The sequence below is a fragment of the Diplodia seriata genome (assembly GCF_021436955.1).
Source record: "Diplodia seriata strain FDS-637 chromosome Unknown scaffold_7, whole genome shotgun sequence".
Taxonomy (NCBI): Eukaryota; Fungi; Ascomycota; class Dothideomycetes; order Botryosphaeriales; family Botryosphaeriaceae; genus Diplodia; species Diplodia seriata.
In genome coordinates, this window is record NW_027117314.1 from 2,134,586 (window position 1) to 2,152,789 (window position 18,204).

Below are 18,204 nucleotides of genomic sequence, written 5' to 3' on the forward strand. Positions count from 1 at the left end.
CACAGTCACAGTCACCATCTCGAAAAAAACGCACGCGCCACACGTCCCACGATCCACGACAGTGGCGGTGTAAGTCAGCGCTAACCCCCACTCGATTCTCCGAGTCCGATCCTTCTCGTCCTTCTTCCTCCTGTCGAAACTGTGGGGTAGAAGGATTGATTTTCCAGGCCACGGTCCAAGCCGGCTAACAGATCGTGGCTGAGCATTATTGTTATCGTGACGATATGCAATATAATGAGGAGGGACCAAGCATTTCTGCCTCGTTGCGGTGTGGCCCCATTAACTACATACCTGGGGAACCCTTGACAAGTGATCCTTCATGGCCTGACTTATGTATTGGTTTCCTGAGTCGACTCGCGAAGCAACATGCGTTCATGCGGGTCCATGAGGCTGAACATTTGCCTTTTGCAAAGAGGCTGTGCAAATTGCACGGTCCTCAAGTCTCGCTTGTCCACTGTGGGAGAACACCTTGAAATGGTACAGGCGGCTTATTAAATGTCCACAGGATGCAAGTAAAGGGTCCATCGTGATGTTTCAAATGCTGTCATTTCACGCTGTCAACGTCTAAACTGCCGTGGCAGAACTTCTCTTCTTTTTTTCTTTCTTCCCTGCCATATCTCGGGCCATATGATCGAACCTTCCTCCTCTTGATCCAACAGCCATGCATGCCTTTCGTTTTTTGTTTTTCAGTCGTAATTCCGTATTGCACCAGCCACAAAGGCGGGGGCGGTCATCATCCGCCATTGCACACAGCCTCATCCAAGGCGCTAGGTCCATTTCCGCACAACCGTTTACATGCGCTCAACGGGAGTGATACCCAACAGGGCCAGGCCGTTCTTCAGGACCTGCCTGGCGGCAACGTACAGCGCCATGCGAGCCTTCTTGACAGACTCCTCGGAGCCGACGACCTGGAGATGGTCGTAGGACGAGCTGACCGCGTGCGTCATCTTGAACAGGTATGTCAGCACGGTGGCGGGCTCCTGCTTCTTCAGCGTGTCGTTGAAGACGTCGGGCCACTGGGCGATCATCCTGAGAACCTCTTGGGCGTGCTTCTCCTTCAGCAGCGACAGGTCCGCCGAGATGAGGTCCTCTTCCTTGATCTCCGCCTTGCGCACGATGCTGCACAGACGCGCGTGGGCGTACTCGAGGTACGGGCCGGTGTCGCCCTCGAACGACGTCATGCGGGAGAGGTCGAAGTCGTAGTTGTTGATGCGCTTGCCCTTCATGTCCTGGACCATGACGGCGGCGATGCCGAGGATGTCGGCCGTCTTCTCCGGGTCCGCGACCTGCTCGTACTTGGCCTGGTTGCTCTTCATGACATCGTGCATCTGCTCGCCGACGATGTTCAGGACCTCGTCGAGCGCCTTGGCAGTACCAAGACGTGTCGACATCTTGTTGACCATACCGAAGTTGATGTGCTGGCACTTGTCGGCAATGTCCTTGCGGCCCATCAATTCGATGATCTTGAAAAGCTGGGCAAGGTGCAGGTCCTGCTGCGTCGCGACAACGTAAATCATCTTGTCGAAGTTGTAGGTGTTGTAACGCTCCACGGCAGCGCCAATATCACGGGTCAGGTAAAGCGAGGTGCCGTCCTTCTTCTGGACCAGAGCCTTGCCCAGCTTCTTGCTGTGCTTGGTGAGGTCGACGATGACGGCGCCCTCGGAGTTCTCAGACGTGCCCGACTCCTGGAGCTGCTTGGCAGCAGCCTCCATGCTCTCGTTCTTGACCTGAGACTCGCCAGAGTAGACGTCGTAGTGCACGTTCAGGCGAGCGTACGACTTCTCGAGGGCCTCAATGGAGACGTCACGGCACCACTTCCAGAACTCCATGGGCTCCTTCTCGCCGTCCTCCATGCGCTTGAAGTAATCACGAGCCTGCTGGCTGACGCTCTTCTTGACAAGCTCGTCCAGCTCGGGCTGTGCCTTGGCAGCCTCGTCGTCCTTGCCCTCCTTCTTCAGCGCCGCAATGGCGTCCGTCTTCTGCTTGATCTGCTCATCCTCCTCCTTCTGGATCTTGGTCATCTGCTGGTACACCTCGACCAGGTGCTTGATGGGGTCCGCCTTGAGCTTCGCCTCGTCGCCGAACTTGCCGTAGCCGACGGCCAGGATACCGTATTGCCTGCCCCAGTCGCCCAGGTAGTTCATGCGGATGACCTCCCATCCCGCACCCTCGTACAGTTTCGCGAGGAAACCACCAATGATTGTGCTACGGAGATGGGCGTAACCGAAGGGCTTCGCAATGTTGGGCGAGGAGAACTCGATGATGATCTTCTTGCGGCCCTTGGAGGGGTCGGATTCGTCCTTCAGGCCGAAGGTCGGGTTGAGACCGTAGGTGCTGCCGCTCTTGAGGATGGAGGGGATCACGAGCTTGCTGAGCGGCTCGGGCTTGAAGAAGAACTGGAGGAAGGTGCCGAAGACGGTGGGCTTCTCAACGAGCGGCGATTCGGGGAACTGGGGCGCGCGTGAGTTCAGCATGCGGAGTAGTGCGGTGGTATGAGCTTACCTTCTCAGCAATCTCCTTTGCGAGCTCGTCGGGCTTCTTGCCCTTGAGCCTCAGAGCGGGGACGGCGAGAGTCAGGTCGCCCTTCTCGAGCGACTGGGTCCATTGGAGGGTAGGGTATATGATCTTGGGGTCGACGCCGCTGGCCTGCGAGAGCAGCTCGGTAATGTGGGAACGGTAGATGTCGAAGGCATTCAGCTCCGGGTGGGTGTTCGGCGCCTTGGGAACGTCGCTGAGGCCGAAGTTCTTCAGGGTCACAGCGACGTCGTCGACGGATGGGGCTTGTGCCATGGTGAGGGTGCGGCGTACGGGGCGGTTCAGCTGGTGCGGGAAGGAATGGCGGAGCTGAAGCTTCGGGGCGGACAAGGCGAAGGCTCGGCGCAGCGGTCGAGCAGGCTTGGGGTACAGGGCACAGAGACTAGAGTCCAAAGGCCTACGCAGAAGATGGCGGTGGTTTTGCATAGGCTCGTCGAATTCCAAGTGGGGTCGCCGCAATTCAGTCATCGATGGCAGCCCGCGCCAAAATTTCTTCCCATGACTCAGGCAGCCTTGAACCCCACCAGCCACTCGGTGCACCACGCCTCGCGCATCAGGGCCCATCGCCTGGCGATCTGTCAATGGTATCCATGCTCATCCAGGACATTTCTCGTGAATTACGAGAGTATACGGCGGTAAGCGGAGGCTGCAAGGTAGCAATGCTCGGAGAAGGATCAATATCGATGGTGGCATTGCAGTCAGCACGTCTCTATCTTCACAAATCTGGAGACATGCTCCGGGAGATTCAGCGGCAGCGGAAGCGCTGTGCCGATTTCGCTATTCCTTGTCCGCACACACCTTCTGACAGGTGTACGAGCGTCATTGTTGACATAGCGCGCGCTTAGGAGAGGGTCTTTGCGGGGGCTGCGCTTCGCTATGGCGCGCGGCACGGTCACATTTAATAGATGGGCGCTGCTACATAGGGCCGTGATCAACTATGTGCTGCGCCTTTCAGGCAGATCGTCTACGCTCACCGCTTGGTCATGGCAGTTGGAGTATGACGGGCGCCTGTGGCTGAACTCAGCCCCGCGGCACAGGCGCCAGTCGACCCCACCAGCCCGTGGAGCAAGCGGACAAGGCACACATTTTGACGCCCAGCGGATATGAGCCCCCAACACTTAGCCTCGTAGCCTCACGTGAGTATTGCTACGTACATACAAAAGGGTTCTGCGGTAATCACAGTCCTGCTTTCTTTCTCTTGTGTAACCCGAGAACCATCCACTCAGACACATCGCCGCTGCCTCCTCCAACAACTCACCCCTCACCCACCCCATTTCCGCCCCCGAAAGAACAAACAATGGCCGCAAACCCCGCCACCCTCACCACCACCACCACCGCCGCAGGGCGCAATGCCAAAATCTACCTGGCGCCGAACTACCCGCCCAAGATCGAGGGGCGCTCCATCTTCCTCGCGGGTTCCATCGAGATGGGCAAGGCCGAGGACTGGCAGACGGTCGTGACGGACCGCATCGCGCACCTGCCCGTCACCATCCTCAACCCGCGCCGGCCCGACTGGAACAACGACTGGAAGCAGAGCAAGGACGACGCGCGCTTCCGCGAGCAGGTCGAGTGGGAGCTGGACATGCAGGAGCGCTGCGACGTCGTCGCCATGCACTTCCACCCGGACACAAAGGCCCCCATCTCGCTGCTCGAGCTCGGCCTGTTCGCCTCGTCCGGCAAGATGGTCGTGTGCTGCCCCGACGGCTTCTACCGCAAGGGCAACGTCGAGCTCGTGTGCGAGCGCGCCGGCGTCCCGCTGTTCAACACGCTCGACGAGTGGGTCGAGGAGGTCCTTAAGAAGCTGCAGGCTTGAATGGAGAGAGATGAACGCTCGCGGCTTCTTGGGGCGAGGAATGCGTGCAATGGAGTTGGGGCTTTTTGATCCAGCGTTGAAGCGACGACGGCGTGCAGATCATGGCCTTTTTTAACAGTTCTTTTCCTTCTTTTCCTATCTGCCCGTCTCTGCCTATTCCCCATTTACTCGCGAAATCATGCCTTTTTCTAAGAGATATCTTAAGTATCCGAGGGGGGACGACATTACTTCTACTCTCAAATATACATACGTTGTCCGACTCGACATCTTTCCATTCCCTGTTCAAAATCGAGACAAACCTGTCTCCACGGTTCCGGGAAGGCCATCATCAACCACCGGGCTGAGCCACGCATGAATCTTACAGGATCCCCGAAAGGCTGAGGGTAGCTTCTGCCCGATCGCGCAAATTGGGCTCCCAGGACAAAAGCAAGGATGACTTCGCAGCATCTTACCTGCCTAATCGCTGTCTTATCTCGCATATCACCGTTGCTCCGAATCTGCCCGCAGAGCACCTCTTTCCTTCCCCTTACATCATCGTTCTCGTTCCCAGGAGCACGCCCTGCCTCGGCTCCAGAGAGCTGGGCTTCACAAAAACGTGTGACTCAAGCGCAAAGCGGTTACCAGAGAAACGACGAACACATGTCGGCGAGGCGTGCGTGCTTGCGGTAAGCGGTGGCGAGGATTTTGATAACATTATATCCGACTCGGTCTGTCTTACAGCTACACACTGAGGTTGCCCTCACTTCATTGCTGCCCAATCATTCTTCCAATCGCTTGGATCGGTCCCGCTCCGTTGCGTCCAAGATTCCGAATGCGCCCTTGCCTCATGCACGCGGTGTCAGACGTTCCACCTTCTTCCTGCGTGTACTGTGTGCTATTTTTTGCCCTTTTTCGGATACTAGAGAACGAACCTTGACACGAAAATTGCAAACACTCATTCGACGTTGTTGAAGGGAAACCATCGTATCAAGAATTTGGCCATGTAAGACACTGCCCCCATAATGATTTAAAGATAAGGCACCAAGCCGCTTAGTCTTTGAGAAAATTCACCCCAAACAAGAATGCTAAAAAGAAGTCCGCCCGCTGATTTTGCGTCCCAGTACAATGCGATCCCTTGAACGCACTGAAGAACAGATGCCGCGGAGAGGGTATGAAGAGAACTTTCAGATATTATAGGAGGGAGGTTAAGAGGATTGAAAAATGAGCACTCGCGCTACCTTGCTACCCGTGAAAAATATGAAAGACGAGAAGTTGCATAGTCCAGGCGTGTGCTAAGAGAATAGAAGCGGCGGATACGGCGAAGGAAGCGCAAAGATAAATATCGTAGTATCAATACCCATGGAAGCGCTGCTTGTGAAAACACATGCAGCCAACAAGAGCTTCATCTGGGATTTTGTCGTCGTAAATGTCGTTCGTAGCGTCGTAGTCGTAAGCGGCCATAAATCGTGATCTTCCCATGTTGCCCTCCCCGAAAAAAACAAGAGAGAAAGAAGCAACTTTTCCCTTTTTGGTCCTCTTGCAAGAGCTGTCTTTTTTTGCCACCCAGGTTTTTGGTCGGCTCCAATCGCCATTTTCCACCAACGACGAATAGAGACAAGACTGTGAAAGGGAAATGATAGACCACCCGAAGAACAGATTCTTTTCTGGACGATTCAAAGATCAAGAGGTATGGAGAAAGAAAGAAAAAAAGGAACGCGAAGGGGATATCAAATAGCCAACCATGTCCAAACCTAGATCCATCCGAGTAAATGCGAAAAATAGCCGAAATTGAGTTCTACACCTTCAATCCACGGTAACAATACCGTTATTGCGGCGCTTAGAACCGCTCGGGGCGGTAATACTGTCGGGGGTCGTCGGCATAGCGAACCCTCCTTTGTTGCCTCATGGGACGTTCGAACTCGGGAGCAGGATCGTAGCCACTGCGACTACTACCACGCGGCAGAGCACTGTCGCGATCGCTTCGAGACCGGCTACTGCTGGTGTTGGTAGTCACGCGACTGCCTTCTGTAAGGTATTGCTTCTCTCTGCCTTTGGTCTCGGAGATGATAATCTGTTGATTGCCGTCTTCTCCGGTAGTGACTCTGAAAACTTTGCGGCCCATGTCGCCTTCGACGAACATGTCATCACCCTCCATTCTGATCACCATGTTTCCATCTTTGACGGCCTTGCGTGTTGAGGTGCTGCGAGATCCATCACTGATGCGGCTAGCACCGTCATAGCTATGCTGCGAGTGACTGCTGCCTCGAGGGCGAGTGGCGTTGCTGGAGGCGCGACCGCGAGTGTTGGTGCGAAGGTTGTCAACGCCAGCGCCAGAGCTGCCGTTCATGCTGTTCAAGTAGGCCTCGACCTTGTTAACGTCGGTGTGCAGTTTGTTTTTCCTTCTATCATCAGCAGTAGCGTCGCAGCGAAGAGCGTCGTCGAAGTCGGTGTGAACCACGTCTCTGTTGTACATAGTGTTGCGTCTAGTCCTCTCACGCTCAGAATCCCTAGGTCGGTCAGAGCGGGAAGGTTGGATCATGACACGGTCTCCTCTGGATACTGAAGGGTAATACTGGTTTCGATCGGAGCCAGCGACGGAAGAACGTCTGCCGGGCAGTTGAAGCGATTGAGTCATCTCGACTAGGTCCTCTTCGTAGTCAGCCGCTCTGTCATGGTAGTTGACTGACAATGGCCTGGCACGAAGGACGTTATTGGTCGTCTGTGACCGCAAGCTTGGTCGCCGTGGCGGAGGCTCAACAGCGGTTGGACGAGGCGGTGGTGGCATAATCATCCTGTTTCGCTCGGTTGGGGTATGGCGGTAGTAGCCATCCTCGTCCTCATCCTCATCCGAATGATCATCGATGGGTGCCTGTTGGTACAGAGCAGGTGCCATAGCAGGTCCGTAGCGGGGGTTCGGCAAGTTCTGTAGAGGCGCTCGAGGAGGATACCCGTCACTCCTTCTGCTTATCATACCAGGCCGAGCTTCATAAGAAGCGCTGAGGGGAGAGTGAGGGACTCCGGGAAAGTACCCGGCATTAGATGCTGCACCCATCATGGCAGCGTACTGAGGAGGATTCCACATTGCAGGCGGTGGGCCGTGAGGAGTATTCATCTGGGAATAGTTGTGGCGGTCTGAGAGACTAGATCCGCCGTAGTAGCTGTGTGGCCTCGGGTGTGAGTAAACTTGCGACCTTGTCGACCCTGCAATCTGAGTTTCAACAAGCGGGTGATGGTAGCCAATTGGAGGTCTGCTTGGAGATGGAGGCACACGGGGCGATTGAGGGATGTACGAGGAGTAATTGTTGTCCATTCCAGTCTTCAATGGCGGTGGCCTTTTCCTCAACCTTGCCAGGCACTGGTCACAGTTGGGATCATCGCAATCAGGACCGACACTGTCGCGACGCGAGCGGCTAATGGATGGGGCCCTGTTCCGTGTGGAAGACTGTCGCACTACCACTGGTTTCTTCTCCTTGTGTGTTTTGGAGGTCTTGGAAGGCTTGGGGGTCTCGCGAGCCTGGGTGCTCTTCTTCCTGGAGCTCTCGGAAAGTCTAGGGCGCGCATGGGTAGGAGCCGGAGCCGGAGCCTCTGGGACGGCAGGGGGAGCCTCTTGTTTCACGGGCGAGCGTCTTCTATTGTTCGAGCTTGGGGCGGAATCAGCGCTGCTACCCGTGGCGGCGGTGCGGCTCGAATACCCTGAATCACTTGTGAGGTCCGTCGGGCGGGCGGCGCCATGAGTCCTATGCAATTCGTTCTGCGAGGCGCGCTTGGCGGAGACATTGGACTGAGGTTGCGACTTGGGCTCGGTGTAGCCTTCGTCGGAAGACTCGTCCGTCTCGCAGGTGGGTTGGAAGCGCGGAGCCATGGTGGTGGAGAGTGGATCGGCGGGAGTCGGTTCGGGTAATCGATGGCGGCGGCAAGCAGACGGGCGACAGCTCCAAACGCTCGTCGCAGCAGGCGGAGTGCGCGCGCGCTTGGTCGTGGATGGTGTTCAGCAGTCGAACAATGCGCGCGGAAGCATGGCGAGGGAGATCAGCCGGGCAGAGAGGGTGAGGCCGGAGGCGGGGTGATGCGAGGAAGCATAAATTTAACAGCCGACGGGAGCACCAAGGGCCGTTGGGCCGCCTGAGGGCAGGTTGGGCAGGTAGGGCTGCTGCAACCCGGGCAGATTAACAAGCACGCCGGCAACAGAGGCAAAAAGCGCGCAGCGAAGTCCGCCAGGACCGAACGGGCGCGGGGCAGAGCTGGATCTGGGGAGCGACGAGGGAGAAAGAATCGAGGGTTGCAGGCGACAGGAGCGGGCAGGGTAGTTATTAGTCGGGCGACTCATCCAGATCGCAGCCTGCGCCTGCGTCGCCCGGAGGCAGCAGCAGCGGGAGAATCTCAGCAGTCGCACACGCCCTCGCCCACATTGGCCCGACGACGGCCAAGCCAGCAATCACGTTTCACGCCTTCCGCCCGAGTGCCTGTGTGGCGGCGCGCCTTCCACCCACACCTCCCCCGGCCGGACGCGCCCCAGACGCGACCATCCACCGCACCACCTCGTTCCCACGAGCCCACGAGCCCCGGGCGCACGGCGCAAAGCGCGCTCTTGATCTTCACGCGCCCACGCACGCGCTGCAGCCTGCCGCCCGTCGACACAACGTGTTTGCAGTGCGATGTATGCCGGTCCACAGTCACGGGCCTGCGCCTGCTCGCGGTGCTCTGATGCCGCGCCCCGGAATTTGCAGAGCGTTGGCTGCCGTCGCTCCACGCCCCCAACCCACCGTCGGCCGGTGAACCGGCGGCCAATGCGTGGCCCTCGATCCGCTCACCTAATTCCAACCTTATGCGCCCCGACTGAACAGCCGCTCTGCTCCGGCGACGCCCGCTTCGTCCATGCCGCCCTGATCGGTGGCCAGATGCCGGACCTGACGTCGGCCTCCTCTCTGAGCACCGCTGCGACCACGGCCCCAGCAGCCCCAAAATCCGAGCTTTCGCTCTCGCCGTTCGATAGGCCGGGGCGTCTGCAGCCTTCCCCGGCACCCCCGGATCGTCCTGACCATGCTGCTGGGGTGGCGTCAACGAAGCACACATGATCTTGTCTCGGTCCCGTATTTGCGGCTCCAACGCACGACGGCCAGCGCATCAGTGCCCGGTATCCCCCCGCGCAAACATGTCGAGCAGCGTCAATCAGCGCCCATCAGGAACGTGCGAGGACATCTGGCGCCGCCACCCCTGGAGTACTCAGGTACCTGGCTTATCCGCTTGTAGTCTGGATCACGGCTGAACGACCACGGCCGCTTCCGGTCAGTCTCAAGCCTTCCGAGAGCCAGCCACGTTGGAGCACCGGTCGCACTTCCCCACATGCCAGCTAAGCTGCTGGAGGAAACGTGGAAATTGCGAGTGCCTGCTCACTGGCCCGTCCATTTCCGAAACATGGGGAGGCGGGCCAGATCAAACGTCTAGACTACTTCACCACTTTCCAGTGCACTCTGGTCGATGAAGCACACTCAAAGCTTTGCCGGTCCAGTTAGACCTCCCGTCAATCGCCAGCTACGTGGATCTGTGCGACGGACAAAAAGGCTCACTCCCGGGCCGCCGGGGCCGCCAGTAGCTGCCTGAGGATCCAATTCCAACCTAAGGCTCCCGTCATTTGGCCGATGCAATCATCAGCTGAGAGCTCTACAGTCTTACAAGAGCCGCCGAGCATGCCGGCCTTCGTATCTTTTGGAATGCGTTAGTGCCGTCTTGGATCCCAGCAATTGCTCATTTCTATCGTCAGTTGGTGCGCTTTAAACAATACGCGCGTATGTTCGGCTTAAGCTTCGTACTACTCCCTACCATTACGGCAAAGAAGGTTATGACTGAACCGTGTTTACTGAAGCATACAAAACAATGACCCTTTGGTTGAGCGGTGGACAGTATGGCGTCTTTGTATCGTCATAATTGGGCTTCCTTCGCATATTCTGCGGCAGTTCCAGAGATGCCTAGAACATCTTTATGCACGCCAGCCACTTGTTGCAAGGCGCCCGTGCATAATTTGCATCCGTCTCTTTCAACCGGGGCCTATTGCGGATCAGATGACCGGTACAACCATGACGAATAGGAGCACCCACGACGCTCGGGTGCAGCTGGAGACGGAGGGCGTCCCGGCAGCTGCGCCGGCCGTCACCACTGTGGCGACTGGCGGCGACAGAGGTCGTCAAGCAGCGGCCAGACCGGAGGCTTCGTCATACAGTCGACCCGCCTCAATGAGAGTGGTTCCAAAAAGGCGGTCACAGTCAGCAGTCACCCTGGATTCAGTCGCCAGCCCTCCCGACGGGCTGTAGTCCAATCCCCAACCGGCGGCCTGCGGTCGAATGACGATCGTTATCACGATCCGGCTGTTTTGAGCAGTTCATGCAGCGGCACTAATGGCGGACTGGCCGCATTGTATGTGATCCTGCGGAGGCCGGCCCTTAGCAACAGTGGCCTCCAACCAGCCTTCGACGACCCGATTACCCGAAACAACTTTTGCGATAAGTGGCAGAGCCTGCATCGATAGCCTCGGCGGCAGCAACCCCAAGATCCATTCCTTTAGGTAACAAAGGCCTCCGGTGCATATATTGCCTGCCATATTGTAACGGTGAAGAAACCAGCCCGCATACATTCCACGCGGAGCTCTTCCCGACCCTGACGCCGGCCTTATCCCGCTTTTCTGGCCGCCCTAGTTGTCTTTTACTATCACGTTATCAGCATGCTTCGCAGCCGGCGGTCACAGCAGCACGCGCATCAGCAATAGTTGTGGACACTCTGCCGGCCTGCAGGCATCCGTGCTCGGCCCTGCAGTACTACAGCCATGTCGTGGTAAGTCTGGGGCAGCAGGTGCAGGGCAGCAGCAGGAGCACGCACATGACTTCTCGAATCGTCGGTGCGAGGGAATATCACAGCCTGTACTGCCGAACCGGGGGGGTGTTCAGCCCACGCTACACAGCTGTTAAGAAGCTAGCTCCGTCGGCTACAGAGCTAAACAAAGAACCAACAGGTAGAGGACGGAAGCATTCGCAGCTCGTATTTCCGCCTGTTGCCGTGGCAAGCTGCGCTGACGTCGCTCCGCAGGACTCTAGCTCCGCATCGTGCCGTATGCCGTGTTACTGGGAGCGTGGGCCTAAGCGATCTACCACCTGAAGCCGAGGGCAGAGCAGTGTTTCAGATGGCTCAAGAGGTCTGAAAAAGCAAAGTGCGCGTCCTGGCGGGTGGACAAGTGCGGTAGGTGAGAGAAGAGAGGGGCACGGCCATGTCCCCTCACAACATTGCCCGGAAGCGCTGAGGATCACGACGGTAGGCATTCCTTTCATTGGACCTCTCTCCTGCAATCGAGCAGGCAGCAGCAGTGGCATCGAGCGTCACGAGATGATCTCCTTCACGATGGCGTCAGTCACATCACCCTTTCCCGGGGTTCTCTTGCCTCGGTGCCCAATGGTATTCCCATAACTTATCCGTAAGAGCCTCATGTGCGGAGTAGGTTGGCCGTTTCCCTGTTTCTACCCTGCGTCTGCAGCGCATCCGGCACTGCCGTTCATTTTCCCGCCGTTGATGAGACGAGCATCGATATCATGGTAGAAACGGGGCGACGGCGGCGGCGGCGGCGGCGGCGGCGGCGGCGGCGGCTGATGATGAGGGCCAAATGACTCAAGCCATGAGACGAGGTTTGCATGATGGTGAGAAAAGTGTTGGTGTTCACGCGACGGGCAGAGCGTCGCAGCGCTTGGAGGCGGCGGAAATGCCGTTGATCGTGTGGTTGGTTGGTAGCGCGACCCCGCCCTGGGCAATGCAGGTAAACACGCCAACACAGCAGCGCGTCAACGTGTGTTTACATGGAGCCTGCATGCGGCCAGCGGCAGGCGGCTATCCGTTGAGCCGTTTCGAATTTGTTCTTATTGTTGTTGGGTTCGGTTCTGCGCAGGATCGCGGATGCCTTATTTGTTGTGATGTCACACTACAAGTGAAGTGTCCATTGACTCACGACTTGCTCGCCCTTTGAACCATACACTACCATACTGAGTCTTCCACTTTATCATCGCCATGGGTCAAAATCAGCCTGTTCGCTCTTGATGTCACATCAGGAATGATATGCATGACAATAGAGCAGTGTTCATTTCCAAGACGGCAGCAAATGCCGTGTGTATAGATGACGATGTTGACATGGCCTTTACCAGCGCTCTTCGAAGCACTCGAGTGTTTCTTCGCTCCCGTAAGGATCCAAACGCCTACGTGATTTCAACCAAAGCGCAATTTTCAGTCCAGCGGTAGTGCTCCGCTCATCAACACTCAAGCTCTCACACAGCGGCGGAACCGTAGACACCCCTTCACAGAATTGACGACCAGCCACTTCTCTTTTACAACCTGAAAGCCACTGTCTTATCCATCGCATTTCTGCTGACCAGCTCCGCGTTACAGCATCTCACCAGAGCCTCTAAGCGGCCGCTCACCACATACACACACTTCACATCCCACCCTCCTCTCCTCCTCCGAAGAAAACCCCACAAACAACCCACCATCATCCGTCGCACCGCGCCCGATCGAAACGCACATACACGCAGCTCAGCTGGACAATCGCAGCGAAACGCGAACCACCAATCACAAACACGGCATCGGGAGGAAAACCCCTCGCTTCTTCCTTACCCCATTCGCGATATACGCGTGCGCAGCACCGCTCAGATGAGGTTGGGCCGGCCGGCCGTTCCCCCCCACCCCACCTCAATATTCGCCGGACCCGCTCCCGTCGCCATCGTCGTCGTCGGCTTTGGGCCATTTCAGGAGTTCCTGGCGAGAGAAAAACGCAAGTCTCGGGTTGGTTTGTCGGCAGTAACACCCGCGGGGTCGCGCGCGCGCGCGTCATGTATCTATAAATAAAACCCCGGGGGAAAGGCGGCACGGGAGGGGGGCGGCTGGGAGGTAGGTACATAGGGTAGCGTGGGCCGGGCCGGGGCCCCATACGTACCTACTTTTCTTTTTGGCCCCGTTGATCGGCTCGGCTCCCCCGCCCGCCCCCCGCGTTTCAGCGGGCGTAAACTAGCGCATCGACGCGAGCTGGAATTACCGGGACGTTTTTCGGATCGCACGACTGCGCGATGCGGTTTGACGTTGGCGTGTTGTTGGAACTGGATAGGTGGGTGGGTGGGTTGGTTGGTTGGTTGTTGGGTTCGGCGGAGGGGCCGGGCCGGGGATGGGGTGGGAAGTAGTTGTAGTTGTGGTTGTGCGATAGTGGTGGGGTGGGGAGAGCTGAGGTGGGACGGATGGGATGGTTGTCCGAAAGTTTGTTTTGGTTTTTTTTTTTTTTTTTTGGGGGGGGGGGGGGGGGAAGGGTGCTGGTGGCGGTGCTGGTGTGGTGCGGTGCTGGAGCGGAATGGCGTGGTGCCGGCATTCTGGTGGGGGGACGGCGCAAGAGGTTGTTGAAGATTTGAGGGGGAGCTTTCTTTTACCCAGCCTTGCGGACGGGGTTGAGATATCTGGATGTAAGTTCAAAGTTATGTAGTTAAACTTGCATGTTGACACCGTGACGTTGGATCAATGCCCACTTGAGGGCGTGACTTCTCTGTTAAGATGCGTTGGGTAAGGGTGAACTCTTCCGCAACCCACTATGACGGTAGGGTCTGGGCAACCAGGACAATCGAACGTCATGTTCACTACCATTCAGAAAGATGCTTACTGGTACGTACAGAGAAGGCTGTGGTATTGTCACTGCCGCTTTTCATTCTACATGACCACAAACCACCTCTTCGGCGGCCACAGATTTTCGGCTTACTTTAAGTTCAATCGAGTCGAGGACGATCTCCACATCTCCAGTGCACAACAGCAAGCACGGATGAGTTTAATCCATGATTCTCCACACAATGATGCCACGGTCAAAACCTGTTGCAACCAACCCAGCAAACCACAAACTTCATGGCACAAAGCATTCAAATCAAATCCTCCTCTTGCCGCAGAAGCATACGAGGCCACTACGCTACATGTTAACACATTGATTCAAGCAACATTGAAGAAGTTCACCGGCCGCGTCACTTTTTAGAAAGTGCGCTCACCTCGACATGAACGAAGGATTAGTTGACAATCTCTCCAAGTTAAATCTCGGCGGTGTTATTATGGGTGATGAACGAGAACAAGACGAAGAAGAGAGATACGATGAAAAACACGAAGAAGACGAATCTTCCGAAAACACCTCCGATAACTCCTTCAAACCATTCGAAGACGAGGTTGATGAGAACAAAACCTTAAAAGAAGTCATCCAAGATCTTGACCAGCTGGAAGGCTTCGTCAAGAGGCTTCTCAGAGTTATTCCTGAACTACGGGATAAACTCCAGCCTCGAGTAATTTGTAAGTAACTAATTATAAGAGGATAAAATATGTATGTAACAGGATGGACAAGTAGCATTCGGGTAAACAACAAAAACTTTCAGCAGCTATGTCGTTCCTCCATGCCGTGACGCGGTAAAGCAAGCAGCAGTTAATCCCCCAGCAGGTACACTCCACCATTTCTAAGGATACCGTCTACCTCATCAAAGGAACGATTGGGGAGAAGGTCACTACCGTGCAGATGGATTGGTGCCTGTGGCGAAACAGGGGGATCGAGATCCGTAAGCTGTCGGAGGCGGAATACCTCAAGCAAGTCTCGAAAGAAGCAGTTACGCCCACCCGAACCGTCAAGATTGGCGAAATGGCCGGGATCTCCGAGGACATAAAGCCAACGCACAGGATCGGCTTATAGGCCATGGCCCAGGTGACACACGCAGTAAACCTGACGGCACAGAAACTTGCCGAAATCGACGCTGCGTTGAACCGTCAAGAAACGCTCATGGAGGAAGCAGGGAGCAGACCCTCTAAGTCCAAGATGCGTAAGCTGCTCGAGGAGCAGTCGCAGGGTACCACCCGGTGCAGAGAATTGCTGCAAGAGGCGTACGATGCCCAGAACAAAAACATGTTCCGGAACAAGTGGTCAGGAACGTGGCGAGCGCGAAACTCGTATGGGAGGTACGTAAGCTACTCGAGGTAGCTGTCGTAGGACACCAGCCGAAGCAGAGAATTGCTGCAAGAGGCGTACGATGCCCAAAAGACGGGACAGAAATAGATATAAATATACAGATACAAATACAAATACAAACGGCCGGATCAGGTTGCTATTACAGCGCAAAGAAGAAACTGAGATTCAAACAAATGGGGGTATCGCAAATAATCCACGCCCACCAGCTCTGGCCTGGTTGGTCATCTCCACTCCTCTCGTACGTCGTCGTTCCTTACCTTCTCCTGCCTCTTCCCACCACCTTCCCCCACCTCCCTCCCCTCTCCATCTTTCTCAGCCGCTGCCACCCCGCCCCCCTCCAACTCCGCCACCTCCCTCTCCGTCCCGTCCGCCTCCACCGGCTCTCGATTCGCAGCCTTCACTGCCCCGCCAAACTTCCCCGCCGGCCCGTGATAATCCCCTTGCACCTCTTTCACTTCCTGTGCCGGCAACTCCTGCCTCTCCGGGCCCGTCGGCAGCTCGTGCGGCTGACCGCCACCCGCTTCCTGGTTGGTGGCAGCGGCGTTCGGATCGTTGCGGCTGAGACGGCGACGGCGATGGCGGCGGCGAAGGAAGAGCACCGAGACGATGAGGGCGATGCCGCCGATGGTGCCGACGACGGCGCCGACGATGGCGCCGGTGTGGTTGTTGGAAGATGAGGAGGATGAGGTAGTGCTCGAGGAAGAAGAGGTGGGGGAGGAGGAGGAGGACGAGGTTGAAGTGCGTGTGGTTGCTGTGGGGGGGGGCGGTTGGTTAGAACGGAGGAGGAACGGATATGGAGAAGATGAAGGAGAGGAAGCCTCGACAGTAGTGTACAAGAAAGCACACCGCACTACTCACCATTCGCAAACAACGCCTTCACCGCATCCGAGCTCCACTCGGGCTCCGCGTTCCCACCCGAGCCCGCATACCACTCCCGCACCACGCTCGGCACCTCGTACGCTGCCGCGTCCGCATCGTACCCGTCCGCCCACCGCATCTCCGTCATGTCGAATACGCCCAGCCCCTGCTTCCACGGGTCCGCCGTCGTCCAGCGCGCCGCCGTGTCGACGTTGTTGTCGGCGCCGCCCACGCTGACGAACTGGCGGCGGCCGGCACCTACGGCGTGGCAGCCGTGGTTGAGGCGCGCCGCCGTCGCGTTCGGGCCGCGGAACCAGCGGAAGGCGGGCAGGCTGAGGACGTACGTGTCGTTGTACGTTGCGCTGCCCTCGGCCGCGTTCCAGCCGCCGTACAGGAACAGCTCGTAGGAGCCGTTGGCGCCCGCGGCGCCCGTCTCCTGCGCGCCGACGAGGCAGAAGCCGTCGCGCGTGCCGGGCACGTCGCCCGTCGCGACCTGGCTGTACCACGTGTCGTTCGCGGGGTCGTACACGGCGATGGTGTCAAGGTCGAGCTGGCCCGCGGCGTTGGACAGCTCCGTGCGGCTGCCGCTCTCGCCGCCGAGGAAGACGAGCAAGCCCGGGTCCCCGAAGGGCACCGCGGCGGCCTTGCCCCACATCTGCGTGCCGTACGTCGTGAAGCCGGTGGCGCTGCTGTTCGTCCACTCGCCGGATGTGAAGTTGTACGAGACCAGCCCCGGTACGGGGATCTCGGAGCCCGTGTCGACGGCCGGGTCGGTCTGGGACGAGTGGAAGCCGCCGGCGTAGAAGGCCGTGTCGTCGCCCAGCACCGCGCTGTAGCCTCCCACTGGCCGCGTGAGGTTGTTGAAGGCGGCGAGGTTGCTCTGGCCAACCTTGGCCCAGGAACCGCTGCTTGAGTCGTCGGCTGTGAACTTCCATAGGCCGAGGTTGGGCACCGCGTTGTCCGGCGCGCGCATGCCCGCCCAGAGGTAAAAGGAGGACGAGCTCTCGGAGGGCCAGAGAGTGGGGAAGGTGAAGATGGGCGTGTCACCGCGGTCGATCTCGTTCATCTCAACCGAGTCGTTCGTCCAAGAGGCGCGCATGTCGATAGAAAGCGTGGTGTTTTGCACGCGCGGGACGATGGTGTCGAGCTCGCCGCTGATGTTTTGCGAGAGTTTGCCGCCGTCGATGTAGAGGAAGTCACCCACGACAGCGGAGCCATGCTCACTGCGGCGGATGAAGTCGGAGGCAGATGGCGCTTCTTTCTGAGCGTTGGCTGTCAACGCAGTGTGCAAGAGAAGCGCGACCAACAAGCTCCAGCCCGGCGGTTTACGGTCAAAGGAGGGAAACATGCTGGATGCTTGCCTTCCTTTCAGCACATTCGAGACGACATGAAAGTAAGATGAAAAGACGAGCAGAAGCGAGAGAAAGGAGCAAGGCAGGCAATGCCAGCAACAGCAGGCAGTTCGCCCCCAAACTTCGCCCATCCGTCAAGGTTGAAACCCCTGCAGCGGCAGTCTCCATGCTTCGCTTCGGCTAGCGCCTGCTGCTGTGCTGCACGCAGGGTGTACAGTATGCAGAGTGCTGAAAATGTAGCCTGCACATACAAGCGCTCAGCAATCCTCCGAGCCGTTGGGTGATCCTGGTCTCCCCGCTGACAGGCACCTTCCCCTGTCGGATATATTACCGACTTCCGAGAGCTCCGGTACGCGAAGCTGCCAGTGTACATCAATTTAGAGTCCGGGGAAGTTCGTGTGTGCGGCAGGTACGAAGGCGTCTCGACAGTGTAGCGCAGGCGGCTGTTGTGGGGTCATGGCGGGCCAAGTTGGTGCGAGTCGAAGCTCAGCTCCCCCCGGCCGGTGCCACGAAGAGCGTCACGCATCGGAAGGGATTCGGTGGCGCAAGGCAGCAACGAGGGGCTGCGTCGTGCATGTGTCGGAACGAGCGTGTTGATGACGACAAAGAAGCGTGGTGGGGTGACGCGGAACTGCGGAGAGTGAAGGCTGGTCGGAGCCCATTGGTCC

General features: G+C 57.6%; 4 protein-coding genes across 4 annotated transcripts; 1 reads left to right on the plus strand and 3 right to left on the minus strand.

Annotated features, from left to right (window-relative positions):
• Nucleotides 1-791: 791 nt before the first annotated feature.
• SYR1 (arginyl-tRNA synthetase) lies at nucleotides 792-2,790 on the minus strand (the record flags this gene model as incomplete). Its single annotated transcript, XM_066778801.1, has 2 exons — nucleotides 792-2,450; nucleotides 2,503-2,790. The coding sequence occupies 2 exons, from the start codon at nucleotides 2,788-2,790 to the stop codon at nucleotides 792-794; spliced, it is 1,947 nt and encodes a 648-aa protein (XP_066631238.1).
• A 3,374-nt stretch (nucleotides 2,791-6,164) lies between these two features.
• SLS55_007383 (uncharacterized protein) lies at nucleotides 6,165-7,379 on the minus strand (the record flags this gene model as incomplete). Its single annotated transcript, XM_066778802.1, has 2 exons — nucleotides 6,165-7,261; nucleotides 7,376-7,379. 2 exons carry the CDS (start codon nucleotides 7,377-7,379, stop codon nucleotides 6,165-6,167), a joined length of 1,101 nt encoding a protein of 366 aa, XP_066631239.1.
• A 7,312-nt stretch (nucleotides 7,380-14,691) lies between these two features.
• Nucleotides 14,692-15,053, plus strand: SLS55_007384 (uncharacterized protein; the record flags this gene model as incomplete). The annotated part of the gene is made up of 2 exons (XM_066778803.1): nucleotides 14,692-14,697; nucleotides 14,808-15,053. 2 exons carry the CDS (start codon nucleotides 14,692-14,694, stop codon nucleotides 15,051-15,053), a joined length of 252 nt encoding a protein of 83 aa, XP_066631240.1.
• Nucleotides 15,054-16,176: 1,123 nt separating this feature from the next.
• Nucleotides 16,177-17,532, minus strand: SLS55_007385 (uncharacterized protein; the record flags this gene model as incomplete). Its single annotated transcript, XM_066778804.1, has 1 exon — nucleotides 16,177-17,532. One exon carries the CDS (start codon nucleotides 17,530-17,532, stop codon nucleotides 16,177-16,179), a length of 1,356 nt encoding a protein of 451 aa, XP_066631241.1.
• Nucleotides 17,533-18,204: the final 672 nt, after the last annotated feature.